This window comes from Gymnodraco acuticeps, unplaced genomic scaffold (assembly GCF_902827175.1).
Source record: "Gymnodraco acuticeps unplaced genomic scaffold, fGymAcu1.1, whole genome shotgun sequence".
NCBI classification, from domain to species: Eukaryota; Metazoa; Chordata; class Actinopteri; order Perciformes; family Bathydraconidae; genus Gymnodraco; species Gymnodraco acuticeps.
In genome coordinates, this window is record NW_022989985.1 from 558,667 (window position 1) to 574,904 (window position 16,238).

The following is a 16,238-nucleotide window of genomic DNA, read 5'->3' on the forward strand; positions in this document are numbered from 1 at the left end:
ACGATGTCTGCAGTTCCAAAAAGTAATACTTAAGAAGAGGCCTTGGTGTTGGGTTGGAGATCATAAGAGAGACGTGCATCATCAGGATGCAGCAAAGCAGGAGCTCTACAGGAGGTCACACACAAACAAGTATGATGCTGGGATTTGCATAACAATAAACCGGGTGCTTTATCAAGTGTCACAAGTATCATCATCACAGTGTCAAAACAGGATGAGACAGAGAGATTATTTTTTAATGATAACAGCTTATTTCAGATTTGGTAGTTTGCTTAAGAGGTTGTTATAGTCAATCAAACAATATTCCTGAAATCACAACATAATAACCAATGCAACTTAAATTAGACCAAATCAATGTAATTGTCATGTAAAAACAGCTTACCTTTACCAACAGGCATGGTGGGACTTTTTCTTTTTGCTGTTGAATTAATGTTCTTAAGCTGGCACACACTGGGTTTTTATATCTAAACATGGGATTTTTTTTGTTGCTCATATGGAATCATAGTGTGAATGACGCTTTAGTTGTGGTATCTTCTGAACAATCTGTAGGTTTCCATGTTGCTGTTCTGGGGCATTGCTCACCACAGTGGTGTAGTGTTGTGTTGGGTGGCAATGCAAACTGCAAAATAATGATCTATACATTTGATGTTCAGTTAAAAAAAAAACAGTAGCAGGAGTATTCTAGGTATTTTTGATGTGGTGCCATTATCACCAGTGAGGTTGTGCACTGTTAAACCAGCATGGTTTGTAATTAAGCTACACGTGCACACTTGTTTGTGTCTGTTTTCATGTGTGGATTAATGTTATTCTTAACAAATGTGATGTGAAGCAATGTGTAAATGACATTTAAAAAGTGCTTTATGAATAAAATCACTATTAAATTACAATACAATTCAGTCAACCGTTTTATTTTTACATTATGCAACAGCAATTTCTTGAAGAGAATCATCTCCTTTTTTTGTCTTGAATTTGTTTAATTATACTAAGTCACTTCAGAGTTTTGTCAAAAACACCCTCCCCCCAAACTAATATCTGCTCCAGCTTTACTCTGAAGTCCTGACTCCATGCAGGGAGCACAAGCTGTTGCTGGGCAACCGGCCGCCATTTGTAAATAAACACATGGGGCTATTACCTGAAAGACTGACCTGAGAAAAAAATTACTTTACCTAATGTGTTTCTTCTTACAAATACATGATATATGTTAACAAGTCGTAACAGCCATGAGCTCAAAGAAACTTTCTGCTGTGTTGGAGAAGCAGATTCGCCGCCTATGTCTAAATGACTTTCCATGTGGATATGGCACCTGGGTGAGTTTTTCCTTTTTTAAATTGGTTGTAGGGTTTAACAGGTTGTCTTCAAAAAATCATCATGTCTTTTCAGGGGTTTAGGGGCTTTTTTGCTTCCATAACATGTTTTCATTACAACTTATGGAGAGAAAACACCCAAAATACACATTAAAGAGGACATATGATGTAGAACAAAGTAGAACATTGCTCTACTTTTGAAGCGAGCAACGCTTTGCTCCCACAATGCAGTTACCCCTTCAAAGTGAATGGGCAGAAGCGTTGAAGCTTCAACGCACGCCGCCGTGTGTAGGGGCCGTTAGCCAATCACGTCCAATGTGTTGGAGCGCTAGCCAATAGAAGTGTGAGTGTTACATAGTGATGTCACTATGTAGTGGAGTCCAATGGAGGCGTTTCGGGCAGAGGGGGAGTGTGTGGGAGAGAAACTCTTGAGGGAACTTTAGTATTTTGGCCTTTGCAGACCATTTACATGCACAAAACCTAAATAACACATTACAGGAAAGGGAAACCCAAAAATGCATAATAGGGCCTCTTTAAGTGTGTTTATTGTGCTTCACTTTGACCTTTTGAATTCTCCTTATTCACTAAAACTGAGCATAGGATAATGCTTTGTTTGCATGTTCAACATTAAACATTACATTCCAGAAAACTTTTATTACAAAGAAAAATGTATTTTTAATCAACTGGGTAAGTTTCAAAGCGATATCTATTAGTTAACCTTTCATTCTATTTACCTGTAGTGTTATGCCAACTGTATGGAAAACATGTTTGAAGGCTATCAAAAATAGTTCTCATACTTTGAGCCAGAAGTCTCAGAAGCTCCTACACAAATAATGCAGTTTTATTCCTGTCTATATTCTGAAGGTCTTTAAAGACTGGTTTTTTCTTATATTCTGATAAAATGGCCGTATGCTCTAGAAACGAATCATTTGCATAATTCAACAGAAAATCAAATGGGGAAGTTTCATTGTTTTGTCTATTTGTTAAAGCTTTTAGCCTTTCCTGCAATATCAAAACTGCATACAGTAGCTAGTTTCTTTATACAGGAGGACATTGATAAACAGTGTGAATATGTTTCCAGAGAAAGAGCAGAGATAGTACAGAAGAAGCAGGGACGGAGGAGACAGACGCCCTCCTCGACCTGCTGACCTGCCCTCACTCTCCGTGGCGGCTGGATGAAGCCTGGAGCCCCCAGGCCTCGGCCCTCAGACAGCTGGCTGTGCTCCAACATGAACGCCTGCAAGCAGACTTCATCTACAACTACTTTACTACACTTCGCATTGTGGACAATGGAGTGGGTGTACTGATGTATCTCCACCTCACTCAGATCAAATAGTCTAATGTTGTTAATAGGACCTCCATCTCCTTAAACCATGTGGAATCATGCCTTTACTATTCAAGCTCCAACACTGGAACAATCTCAACTCATCAGCAGCTTATATGAGCTGATTCTGACAACTCTTTGACCACCCTTTGTAGCTGTACCAAATTACTCACCCTGTTACCTTTAATTCATGGAAAAGACATCTGATTTCCTTGCCTGCCTTCCCGATGACAAAAAATCCCCAAAAGGGAAAAAGGTCTTAATAACTTAAAGTCAATAGGGGCCATGTTTAACAAAAGCAACACTATATCAAAATAGAATCCATCTTGCGATTGGATCAAATAAGGCCGTGGTTTCAAATCAGGAGAGGGGTGAAAAGTGATACCACTCCTGCTTGGACCTCAGCCTTCATTTTGATCTCAGGTACACAGTTGTAAAGTTTTGAGACTCTTAAACTTAGGGATGTTAAGTCAGAGGAGGGGGGGGGTCTATTTCCCCCTTTGCACCCTTTACTGGGACTACGCCCAACTTCAAACTAAAACTTCATTTTGGTCTCAACTTGACGTTTTGCCTGTGTTGTGTTCAGGTATCAGTCATTGACGATGGGCTGTTAAAGTTCTCAAAGCTGGAGGAATTGGTGCTGAGTTCCAACAACATTTCAGAAATACCTGCAGAAAACCTACCCAGCACTTTGAAGGTGAGTGTCCTCTGCAAAGGTCCCACAGTTTGATTGAATATTTGAAACAGAGTAGAAAAGCTTTTCTTCCGTTGAGGTATCTCACTGAAAATGACACTTACACATCAGTGTAGCAGGCGTTCTGATGTGGAGATGATTAACTCTGATTGCAAAACTTGTGCTTACACAGATTTTGGAGTTACGTGCCAACCGGCTGTCTGCACTAAACAGTCTCACCCACCGCCTGCCTCCTCACCTAGAGTACCTCGGCCTCGGCTCAAACTGTCTGGGCTCTGATGATGATATCTGTTATCTTACAGGAAGACACTGGTTAGTTCTCACACACGCACGCAAGCAAGCATGCACACATGCACGCACGCACGCAGGAAGTTGCTGGTTATTTATGAGGTAAACCACAACCGGGTTGAACACATCTGTCCATCAGACAGAGTGCTGCTGTGCCTCCTGTCATCATTAATGGATGTCTCTTTAAAATGACCGCTCAGAGGAGAGGAGTTCTCATTTCTCTAACCGCCTGCTGCTTCCCCTCCTCTCTCCTCCGCTCGCATCTCCTGTGGGCGGCACCAAGTCTCGAGGATAGGAGTCGAGGATAGACATTTGAGTATTGAGAAACCTCTAATGAATTGATGTCATGTCATGTCATGGAGCGTTATGAAGGTTTTTTAGATTTCACAGATATTGTGATTTGATGACAGTGTGCCTGCATTTTTTTAATGGTGACACCGAATGAGGTGACCCAGGTAGTTTTCCTCTTAAAGTGGTCAGCTGGTGACACAGTGATGACAGCGATTAGGTAGAAAATGTTTTTAAAAAGAAGTATGACATCTATGAGATGTTGTCTCAGTATCTTGCATAACTTGTGTCATTACTCCATTTCTATAATAAGCCTACAAGAAACTGTTTAGCCAAAATACAGAAACTTGTGACTGAAACACAAAAATGTCCGTTCCGATTAAAACCTGTTACATTCAGCATTTTTATCCCAGGGCAATTACAGTATACATTTATGCACTTCATTATATCTGGCTTTCAATGTAGAGCAAAAGCCTATAATTGGAGTATTTTACACACAATTGAGCAATTTTCTCATGTTTTAAGCAAATATATAACATTTTCTGATTTCCTTCAGAAAATAAATACATCAGAATAAATGGTATTGCTTTATAATGACATATCTCCATAAAACATCCTTAACATAGCAAAGCATTTCTTAAGCTTTCCTTATTTATCATCAATTAAGAATAGTTGTAGTTATCTACAAAGACATGAAGTCCAGTTTTTTGTATCACAAGTACCATTTAAGTACTACTTTCCATCATACTACAATGATAACAGTTTATATTAGTGTTTTATTTGTCAGATAGTTTACATATCTCTTCTTATATTTTCACTTTTAGTTCTGGTTTATCTATCTTGAGATGTTTATATTGTATAATTGTTTATGTCGTACTCTTTTTTATTTTGTATTATGTGCAATACTTTTCTTACATGCTGCTGCAACAAAAAACATTTTCCAATTTGGGATTAATAAAGTGTATTTTATGTTATCTCATCTTATTTATCTTAGTTTGACGATAAAAATGTGATGACATGGGACGTTGTTTAGATTTTGCGCTTTTAGATACTTGTTTCGATTACAATTAAATATCCAAATGAATAGAAACTTTTACAGACTAATTATCTCTGTATTTATTTTGTTAATGGACCTTTGTGTGTGGCAGGGGGATTCTTAGACAGTTGCAATTTAATTTTAAATTGAGTCTCTAGCAAATATTTTAAATATTAAACAGATACCCTGCATTATCAGCTAAAGTGGTGGCCTTTAAAACTAGTTGGCATATAGGAGGCAGGGAGATCAAATCAAATACTCTAGTTGCATTATGGGAAATGTAGGTTCCAGCATTTTTGGAACTCCCTACCAGGGGGCCAACAGACAAGATATATCCGGTCTCTTGCTTCAATTTTAACCATTATTGTTATTAAAAAACATATTAAAAAAATGTGTCTCTTTTGGAAATGTGATAGTAAATCACCAGAGCGCTCTTTGGAAACAATTATTTTCCAGCTGCACACAGTGGTTTATTACAGCATTTCAAAAGCAGCTTTACATTTTTTGTTAGGCTATTTGTGCAACAAGTTTTATTACAAATGAAGAAAGAAAAAAAAAAAGAGTCCATCCGCTTCTTAATTTATTACTGTTGTTGTGATCTCAGGCCACAGCTAGTATGTATGGACCTGAGTCACTGTGAGTTTAAGGACCAGCAGGCCCTGCTGCGCGCTGTGAGCACGCTCCCCTGCCTCAGGACGCTGGTGCTGGAGGGGAACCCCTTCACTCTGGTCCCCTCGTACCCAGGCTTCACTCTGGACAGTCTCCCTCTGCTCTCCTGCCTGGACGCCTCATGGATCTCCCCTGAGGAAAGACTTTGCTTTAGAGGCTTGGCCAAGAAGAGTGGTGAGCCTGAGGGCTGTTATTAGTAGATCTGAGTCCTCTGAATGTAGGGGGCTTTTTTTATCATCATTTCTGTCATTTTCTCATTTTTCATATGTTCAGATCTGATAGTGGACCGGGCATCAGCCACAGTGAGTGTGGGCAGGATGAGGGGAATCCCAGACCCGCTGATGAGTGAGGACGGAAACACTCCTGATTTCCCTGTCATCGCTTACAGTTATTTTGTCACATACGACTTCCTCAGTCATCAAACTGTTAACCTGGTGACGTAATCTTTCGTTACTTTTGTATTCTGAACTCTAGGGAAAGTTTCACATTTTCTTTACATTTCAAAGGCCTATTTCAAGAGTCTTTTGTTGGCTTTTAAAGTTTATGTTACATAGTGATGTCTGTTAGATTGAACTTCCCTTTTTGGTATACGAATAAATTAGACTTAACTTTATTGTTATTGCACACAGTTACTTTCATAACAACAGAAACTGTTAAGAATCTATATGTGTGCATGAACATCAGTTTTATGTTTGCCCTGTTTTGTGTTGTTATTTAAAGTAAAACATAAAACACTGTGGAATATAAAAGATGTCATAAGTAAACATGACAAGAAACGGTCTTTTAAAAAGCACTTAATTATTTTTGTGTTGCTGTCTTACAGAGTAATGACAGTGATTCTAAATTTGACGCAGCACATATAACAGAGGACTGCTTCAGTTCTTCCGGCCTACAATCCAACAAAAGTTTTGAAAAAGAATCTTCCAAACCTGACACACAAGCCATGACAGTGTTTTCTGAGGAAACCTGCCATGATATTGCCCATGGTAAATCAACTCATTTGACTTCCTGCATGAAACTGTATTACATCATAAATGCTGTGAGAGCTGACACATATGTTTCCACGCAATGATACAAAAAAAGCATTGCGCCAAGGAATTTGGAAATAATGTCATTATTCATTTAATTTGGTAGTGTGTCACGTGGAAATGAGAGGAACCTTTTCTTATCAGTTTCCGTGAACTTCAGAGAAAAATACTGTAGAAGAGAGTTGTACACAAAGTGAAACTGGATGACTGATTAGTTATCAGTTATTATCATGTATCACTTACCTTAACTCAACGGCTGTATGTATCACAAACATTTTGTGTGTGTGTTTTTGTACATGCAATACCCACTGTGTGTGACACTTGGACTCTCTAATTTCTACAGTGACAAGACACAGCACAACAAAGCTGACATGGTCAGACTGCATTGACTTCAGTAACACAAAAACACACGTCATGAGTGATCTGGGAGGCCTTAAACGATTCTTCAATCAAGGCCTTTATCTGACGATAGTGGAGGAAAAGGTCACGTGAGTTAACAGTCGGTAAATGTTTAGATGCATCAACAAGTGTTAGGACTCATTTTCGGGCATCTGACGTTTTAGGTTCTGTCATGGCCTGCAGCCTCTGAAGACGTCCCGGGGCCCAAACCCTGCCAGACTGTGAAAGAAAAGAAAGGCGGTAAAGGGAAAGAAGTGAGTTTGTCTTTGAATTCAACTCAATCAAAAACTTTGAAAACCTCTTAAAGCTATATAATATACACTACGTACATACAAAAGAATGAGTATGGATTTGAGGGAAATGCTGTATTATTTATACCCATAATGGGGCACGTAGATAGAAACGGTGTGCTCACACTGACCGGGCAATATTGTATGAGATTTAGATTTTTACCACTGGTTATTAAAACCACCTCGGTTGCTCTAAATCTCATTATACTGTGATCACATTGTAGTTATAGTTCAGCATTTGTTTTGAAGTAACTTTCATTAGTATTATACATAATATTGATCCAAAAGCAAATATATCATTACAGATGTTTTCAATATTATAGATTATGATTTTCCATAGACTTATGTTGACCGATAACAAGAAGGTTCCAGTTCTGTTACAGAAATCAGTGGCTAAGTTTGCTCCGGGCCATCTGCAGCTGACCCAAGACTCTACGGCATCTGCCAATTCCACTGAAATACCCTTAAGCAACCTCATAATGGAAGATAATCTGATCCTTATCTTACCCTCTACAGTCCCTTAAGAAATTCCAGCGTGTATCTCAAAGAGAAATGAATCAGGGTCAGAAAGGATTAGCGGTGGAGAGGAAATCAGAAAGGGGAAGTGTACTGTCATTCTTATTCTAGTTTTATGTGTGATTGATGCAATAATATTGCAAAAACTGTGATATTTATAATCTTAATCAGTACTAAGATACATTCTGATATTAGTACTGATTAAGATTATAAATATCACAGTTTTTGTCACTACCAGTATACACCCCTAGTGTGAGGGTATTGCAGTTTGACTTCTTGGAGAGAGCAGGTCAGGTTAATTTGACCCTAAATTCAAAAAAGATAAAATGTTCCCATGTAATTTCAGTTTTTGTTTATCTGCTGAGGACAACATTTCTGTCTCCGTATCATGGTTTTATTAATGAGGTGGTTGTGCATTTGAAGTTCCACTTACAGTATATCAATAGATCAAAGGAAAATCCACCAGAGCTCACACAAGTCTGTTTTGGCAGATTCCACTGCATATCATTTTCATAATTTCCTGTCTGTGTTTCCTCCATAGTCTCCAATTAAATCTGGTTCCACCAAAGATAAGTCTAAAGACAAAAAGAAGAAATCTGTGCTAGAGCTGGTGCAGGACGCCTCCATCCAAAGAACCCTTGGCTCTGTGCACGTCCCGCTGCAGAGCCTGGTGCAGAGAGGAGGGAAGGTGGACGTCCTCTGTGACTTCGGTGCTCTTCACGCTGAGACTGAGGTGGAAGCTGCGCCAACACTTGAAAAGGCAAGTTTACATCCTGAGCAGCTGCTGAAATGGTTCAACTATCTGGTCTATTTCAGAGGAATTACAAGGAGTCAAATTGAAGTCTGGAAATATCGAGACAGGATAGATTAAAAACTAGCTTCAGGATTATAAAGTATCGAACCGACGTGGAGATTTACAGTATTTTATGTGGGATATGTTTTCTCTCATCTTTAGGATCTGGGAAAGAAACTCAAAGAGGACAAGAAGAAGGAGAAGGAACCAAAGCGGGGAGCGGACAGCGGCTCTAAACAGAAGAATACAGCAGCTTCAAAAGGTTGAACATCCCCATTACATTATCAGATTACTTCTCACACTGTAAAACCAAGTACAGAGATTATTTATTTAAAAACATCCTGACATAATTGAAACAAGGGTTTAAAATCCCACAGGAGACCCCAAGTCCCCAAGCTCTCCGTGACTTAGTACCTCACACACTTCCAGTCCCACCTCAAAACTCATCTCTTCTCCTCTGCCTACCCATAGCCCCCCCCCCCCATCAATCCATGCCCGGTAAACGTTTTTGTTTGTTCTCCCTCCGCCCCAAACCTCCCTTACATAATATTGTAAAGCGACTTTGATTCAGACAAAAGTGCCATATAAATACATTCTATTATAAATATTATTAAGTCCCGACTGTGGATCGTTACTTTGAGAGGTGCTAGTTTGCATTAGGGGCCTTGTCCAGGTGCCCTTGAGCAAGGCACAGTACCAGGGTGCTTTATAATAGCTCCCAAACACATCCTCATACTAGCAATGGTTAAGTGCAGAGAGAAAAATGTCACTGTGTGTGCGGTGTTGTGTACATGCCCCTATGTGACGATTAAAGAGGATTTCCTTACTCCCTTTCCATATTTGCTGTCCAATGTAAAGGACATTTTCAAAGGGATGTTTTTTGATGGATGTAAACTTTTCTTTTCAGTCTGCTTAAATCATAATCATGACTCCTGTTTGTTTTGTAGGCAAAGTAATGGAAACGAAGGACTGCGAGATGGAAGTGCATCTGGAGCCGGTGACCGTGGAGTTAAAGGTGGAGCTGGAGAAATGGCAGTCTGCGTCTGAAGCTCATTATCTCCTTCTCCCACACCAGCACTCATAAAAACATGATTGGCAGCCAGGCTTACTTTCTTATTTAGAGTTTGACCTACTGTACGCTATGAACCAGCAGGTTACTGTAGGTTTCAGGCCTAGCTTAGTTTAAGTATGACAATATATTTAACTTTTCTTACGTTCCTCACTGCGTCCCCTCATTACTGCTGATGGTAAATATGCAGATAGTTGAATATTTGATTTGTTTCTCTCATTCAAGTCACAAAGACAGTAGCCTACTTCAACTGAGAGACAACGCTTTTCAATACCGAAATAACATAACAATTTTCTGCAATGATTAGTCGAACAGCAGGAAAATAATTGGCAACTTTCTTGATAACCGATTATTCAAGAAAATGTGGTCAACTAACAATCAGCAGATCAAAGGATAAGGAAAATAATTGGCAATTGCAGCCCTACTTATAAACATAATTTTAAGATAAAAGTTGATGTCACATTGAATTTAAACACTAATACAAGCAAAAGTTCAATTTGAGCACTAGTCAAGATCCAAGACACAATTCTGGTTTAAGTTCAAATCGAGTATGAAAGCATGACAGATGGTTTGAACCTGCAAGAAGAAATGTGTCAACAGAAATGTGTTTTCTTTTCTCACATCTTCAAAGTTGGCCTTTCAGGTCAGACATATTCCTTTGCATGCACAGTCAAAACGAAAGCAGGACTTTTTGACCTAGAAGTGACATCCTGTTAGACACTGCAATGTAAGAAATTTCCCTGCAAGGTCCGCTGTTTTATCTAGAGCTCCTCACAAACTGCACAAAGGACATTTTGCTACATATGGGCTTCAACAGGGATTTCCTGTTAAAGCTAGTTGTACAACACATGAATATAAGAATACATTGAAGTTTGCAGATCTTTCTGCCATCTGTCCATGCATGCTCTCAAATCTTGACTTGCTTGAATTCATTTTGTGCAAACTCTAATGTTATGAAAAAAGTCATTGTATAGTATATTTAAAAAATATATAAAAATACAACTACATATATATTATTATTTTCATAACAATTACTTTATTTATATTTATTACACATATTTATATAAAACAATACAATCACAACCTTGCAAAGATTTTTTTAATCATAAAACAAGAAACCACAATTACTGTACAGATATGGCAAAGTAATATTTATATAAAAGACACTCTAAAATGCAAAAATTAAGCGTACACATCACAATGCAAACAATAAGGCTGTCATTTGAATGTTAAATAAACCATTAAATCAACTTGTAATGTAATTACAATTCATCATCATAGCACAGCTGCGTATTGTCATTGTGTGTTTTTGTGCTGCTTGAGTAAAATAAAAATAAATGCTTGAACAGAGATATAAGTAAATCAGGACATTTTAGACGTAGGCTATACAAACCATAAACCTAGAGTATCTCTCTTTTAAGTGTAATACAGCAGAATAGTGTATTTTGGCATGAGGTGGCTGCTGTGTAGGCTACTAGGCGGTGTTGCCTTCAGGCAGTCCTCTGTTGCCCAGGAAACACAGATGGTGGATGAAGGGTGCGCATACAAAAGACCCTAAACCTGTGGCAGCAGCTGGAGAGCGAGCCTAATGATTAATTCAGGTCTGTGCGGACCCTCTCACTCAAAGACGTCTCTGTTCGCTCTAATACCTCCCATCCATTTCCTTTGTCCCGGGGCTTCCGTCTCGCACTTTATCCTGTTTTCCCCGGACTGGTCTGCCGTCAGTGCGCAGCTGTTGTTGGCACTCCCACATCTGCTCGTCTCGGCAGCCATGTAGACGAAGCTCTGTTCTTGTGTTAGTCCGTATCGTGAAGAGGTCCGGGGGGCGAGCTGCCTCTCACTGCGGGCTAACCGCTGCACACACACGGCGTGGATTTGCAGTATCTGGCGCTTGGCCCTCAGCATGGAAGAGGAGGAAGAAAAAGAAGAAGTGATCTTTTCGCACCGTTTGATGCTGCGGGACAGGTGCATGTGGAGACCCGAGAACACTGGTAGGAACACAAAGACCCTCCTGTTTCTGTTTTCACACTCGACGTTTTATTTCGCTGTTTAAACTAGTTCAATCAGATGCATTTGCTGTTAAGTTAGATAAACATGGACTCATTTAATTTCCTGCAGAGGCGGGCCTGGTCTGTCTTTCCTCAACCTGTCTTCCTTGAATGGTTTATGGATATTAGAATGTGATTATTTATAGAAAAATCGATTTCTGGAAGACACATACCACATAATGAAGATTTATATAATGTCTGACAATAAGTTGCTGTAGAAAGTGTTACAGTATACTGAATCGCCTCCATAGTCTTTATCCTAAGAAGGACAGTTTCTGTGCAGCCAATGTACATTTATTATATTTGCACTGCTAGGAAAAAAAATGTGTCACATTTAACTTAAACCTAAGCTATGGTCTCAGGTTATGAATGTGTGTATTTATTTTTGTTCTAAAGGGCAACTTGGACAAATTAACAAAAAAATATGAATGAAATGCAACAGCATAATCAAAATCAAAATCAACTTACAGACATTTCTGATTAGATAGATATAGATGGACAGATAGATATATGGATAGATTGAACGTCTTTATTTTGAGCAAAGACAAATCCATTTCCTTAGGCAATACGATGGCCTACAAACAGACAACACAAAACATAGATAATAGACACCACAGTACACCATTATTAAAATTTGCAAAATGTTTCACACATTTATTCAATACGTACAATTTTATTTTCCAGGTACAACCCCTGTTGTCGGTGTCACTGGATTCATCTGCAGAGCTGCTGACATGTCACCGGTGGGAAACAGGGAGGATCCACATGGGAACCAACAACCGGACAGGTTATGTGTACAGGCTTTATTATATACTTATTCAGAAAGCATGAGTCAGGATAGCTCTTAACGACACACAATATCAGATGAATAATTGAATAGCCTTAGTCAGTCAGTTAGATAACGGATACTTTGACTGTTTTAGCAGTGGGTGTACTTCAGTCAGGAACAATATAAGAATAAACAAATAATCCCTGGGGTTTCTCAGGAGGACAGTTGAGTTGTGTCCCACTTTTCTGCTGCTTTGTGTTGTGTGTTCCTCTCTAGTTACGTTGACGAAAAAGCAGACCTGGCTTGCTCTGGACATCGCGAGCGACATGGCTCCGTCGCCCCTCTGCAGCGCTGCACACACACCGGTACAGGTTCTGTCAGTAGATTTACACCGCTGTGACTTTTATCCCCCTCATATTCACTTTACTCTCTGCCCTGTGACTTGTTATATGGGTCTAGATGAATATAAACTGCAGAGCACATTTTTACAGACTCTTATCTTGCCTTTTGCCCACATACTGGATGTGTCCCTGTGTGTGTGTGTGTTAAGCCTCTGCTGGCTGAGAGTGCAGATAAATGGAGAGCAGATAGAACATGGGAGATTAGTTATGTGTTAAATCTCTGCCATATTTTCCGCAATATGCTGCTATCCTTTTTTTTGAGGATTACAGTAAAGAGGGCGGGTACACTAACCTGAACGTGGATACCATGATCAGATTTAGCTTAATCAGCTTTTCAGATTGCTTTTTCAACATTATGTAGGATTATCATAGAAATAAAACGTTTGTTGGACCTGGATACAAATATATATATGTCTTTGGTAATCTTGTAAAAGAGTCCAACAGGAATGTGTTTAAGCTGTAAGGAAATCTGTACATCACGTCTGTATTTCATCCTTTAACAGCTGTCGTATCGTTTCACCTGCAGTGACCGATGCACGGGGCCTTCACTGATCTTCTGGTCCCTCAGAAGGAGAGGATCCGTGTCCTCGTGTTCCCCTACTGAGAGACGACTTCCGCAGCTTTTGTGTATCAGTAAAAAAGGCTTTGAAGAGTTAAAAATGCCACCAGTGCTTTGTAGTCACTGTCAGCATGATCAGATTTAGCAGGGGTGGTGTTTTGAGTCCAAAATAATTTGCTGCAGTGTTCATTCTTGTTTCTCTCGAATGTGCCTATTTTCGAGCTGTGAGTAATACTAATATAGCTTCATCCACCCCCACTCATGTTTTTATTTTTGGCCTGATAAAAAACACTGCAGCCACTGAACATCTCACTTGCTTTTTTTTCCTAAGCTGCCGTGTGCAGTGACCTCTTTACTCGTTTTCTCTTTATTCTGTCCAACACTTCTTCTCTTCTCTTCGTATTAAATTCACAAGAAGCAGTGTGTTATCTTCTCACCAAAGCTTGCATGTTTCTATGCCAGATCCAAAACGGCAAAGCCTTTAATAATTTACGGGAAAAAATCTGCTTCGGTGTGAGAATGACTCACATTTTGACAATATGTTCTTTGTTTGTCTTGAAACACCCTTATTATGTGTGATGTCAGCTTCTTTTATTGTACTGTATTCAGTGCATATAATGCGTATTTCTGCTGTAGCACGTGGGTGTGTGTGTGGTTGTGTCTGTGCATGTGCTCTATTCCTATGTGTGCATGTGTCAGTCTGATGAAACACGTTTGTAATGGGCCTGAAGCTACTAGCTGCTTTTCAGTGGTTTACAATCGCTGCACAGACTTTAACATGCCTGAAATTCTTCTTTAAACACAATGGATGTACCGGACAAAGGATAAAAAAGTATTTACAAATGATTCTTGGCATTTGTTACGACATATTTGCAGTACCAGTTAGGTGGGGGTTCTTGTGATTTAGATAATTGCAGGAATGTCGCTGGAAATTAATGGTGTGTAGTTTTCGAAATGGTGTATGCTAGCGTTAATTAAACTGTCCCGATGCCTCCAACCCCATCATCTGATACTCCAGCAAATTACAGCAAATGCTAATAATTTTGTGCAAATAGCTTTTTACCCATGTCTGGATTATACTAACAGTATCTGACTAATATCTAACAATACTAATATCTGCTAACAATCGGGTGATTACTAACACGTACTCTGAATGCTCATGGCTGGCCTTGTTCTTCCTAACTCACTGACTAACCCTCTGCTTTATGCCCGCAGTCCGATGCACACACTCCTCTCTCATGATCCTGCAATCCTTCTTCTTGAAATCAGATAAAGGGGGAAAATCAATGAAAAACTGTTAAAGTGAGCATGTCAAGAAGGGTTTCAGGACTTGGGAAGAGAAATGTTATTAACCAGTAGATAAAAAGAGGAGCAGAAACAGCTGCGGATATCAAACTGGGTTGACCACATACGTTAGAAGATTCCTCACAACACTGATTATGATCTGATTCCCAAAAATGCATCGCCACGCTTCACAGGCTAAATTCACATCTGCAGAGACGGTCTGTGCGCTGTGTGGTCAACCCTCGCAGGTGAGTGCCTGTATTGCTGTTACAGCAGGCTTAGCAAACCTCATACTAACTTATTATGGTGTGGATACTAACTGTGGTGAGGTGATAAAGGCCCACCGGTTGCTCTTACTAACATCTGTGTTATTTCTCACTAATAATTCTCTCTAATCTGTGATCAAATGACTTTTGTTAATCTTTAATTATATAAAAGCATGCCTCATGGTTTAAGTGATTTTTGCTCAATTATTTTACACAGAAACTTCTATCCAAAACATTTCTGAGTGCCATGAGTGTATGCTTTTTAGCAATGGGAACTATATAATTCTAACCGTGGCGGTGACATGCTCTACAGAAATCCTTATAAACACAAGCTACTAACCTCTAAGTTATATTAACATTTACTAACCAAAGAGCTTTCCTTAGCTCTCTGCAAACTAACATACTAACCCACTAATAAACTAATAACCTAACAAAAACTAACTAAAAACACTCAGAATTAGTGAAGCGCCCTGATTTTGAGGAGTTGCATCACTTACTGAATGTACTAACGAAATAAAGTTTCAAAAAGTTGAATGTGCCTGTCTGTGTGAGAGAGAGCAAAGACAATAGTGTGTGTGTGTGTGTGTGTGTATGTGTGTGTGTTCTCTTAAACACTTTACAATACCAAAGCATATTATCTGTATAGAGCAGTTAAATGTATCCACAGTTTCTCTTTCCACCGAGCACCAGGATACCTTCAAAAACACACCTTAAATGTTGAAATATAATGAATGTAAAGAACAATCATTTCAATGTGCACACCTATTTTTGTACTTTGACTCTTTAACAGTCGTCTTAGCTGTATTTCATTGTAATAAAAATGTTCACATGTTTTGTCTTTTTTCTCAACTACTTACTTGAAATGTACAACATGAACATTCCTAAGATCCCATCAAGGCAACCATGCAAACTGTTCACAACAGCCAAGTATAACAGAAGGAACGGTGGATTCTTGTCAAAGATCATGTTCTCTGAGCGCAGCCAGGAAATTACAAGGTTTTTTATTTTTATGGTGCCAACTCCAGGAGTGCCATTATTCGAAACAACACCTTTACTCTCTTGATTGCTGTAATCACACTGAAGCATTATTACTGTCGCAGCACGTTCAGCACATGCAGAGGCCTGCAGAATACATTCATTTCAACTATAATATCAGTGCAATTGATCAATAACACCAATGTTTTCAGAGTGCTTTTTGTTTTGCTCCAAAGCTATG

General features: G+C 39.2%; 1 protein-coding gene across 2 annotated transcripts; it reads left to right on the forward strand.

Annotated features, from left to right (window-relative positions):
- The first annotated feature begins 1,177 nt into the window (after positions 1–1,177).
- On the forward strand, positions 1,178–15,856 carry LOC117543929 (leucine-rich repeat-containing protein 43-like). Of its 2 annotated transcripts, XM_034212593.1 has the most exons (14): positions 1,178–1,304; positions 2,383–2,595; positions 3,212–3,322; positions 3,492–3,631; positions 5,536–5,774; positions 5,874–6,034; positions 6,424–6,586; positions 6,972–7,111; positions 7,192–7,281; positions 8,375–8,593; positions 8,789–8,888; positions 9,574–11,686; positions 12,428–12,877; positions 13,440–15,856. In XM_034212593.1, the coding sequence occupies exons 1-12, from the start codon at positions 1,218–1,220 to the stop codon at positions 9,708–9,710; spliced, it is 1,800 nt and encodes a 599-aa protein (XP_034068484.1). In that variant the 5' UTR covers positions 1,178–1,217; the 3' UTR covers positions 9,711–11,686; positions 12,428–12,877; positions 13,440–15,856. The 2 variants fall into 2 exon arrangements, 1 of the variants encoding a protein (XP_034068484.1); XR_004568617.1 differs by lacking the exons at positions 1,178–1,304; positions 2,383–2,595; positions 3,212–3,322; ... (5 more) ...; positions 7,192–7,281; positions 8,375–8,593 and having other exon boundaries at positions 8,787–8,888; positions 13,417–15,856.
- The last annotated feature ends 382 nt before the right edge of the window (positions 15,857–16,238 follow it).

Bases quoted from the DNA above. Each gene is read 5' to 3' on its own strand.
- LOC117543929 (XM_034212593.1), top strand. From the start codon at position 1,218: ATGAGCTCAAAGAAACTTTCTGCTGTGTTGGAGAAGCAGATTCGCCGC. The intron at 3,632-5,535 runs GTTAGTTCTCAC...TTGTGATCTCAG, and splicing joins TATCTTACAGGAAGACACTG to GCCACAGCTAGTATGTATGG. The intron at 7,282-8,374 runs GTGAGTTTGTCT...TTTCCTCCATAG, and splicing joins AAGGCGGTAAAGGGAAAGAA to TCTCCAATTAAATCTGGTTC.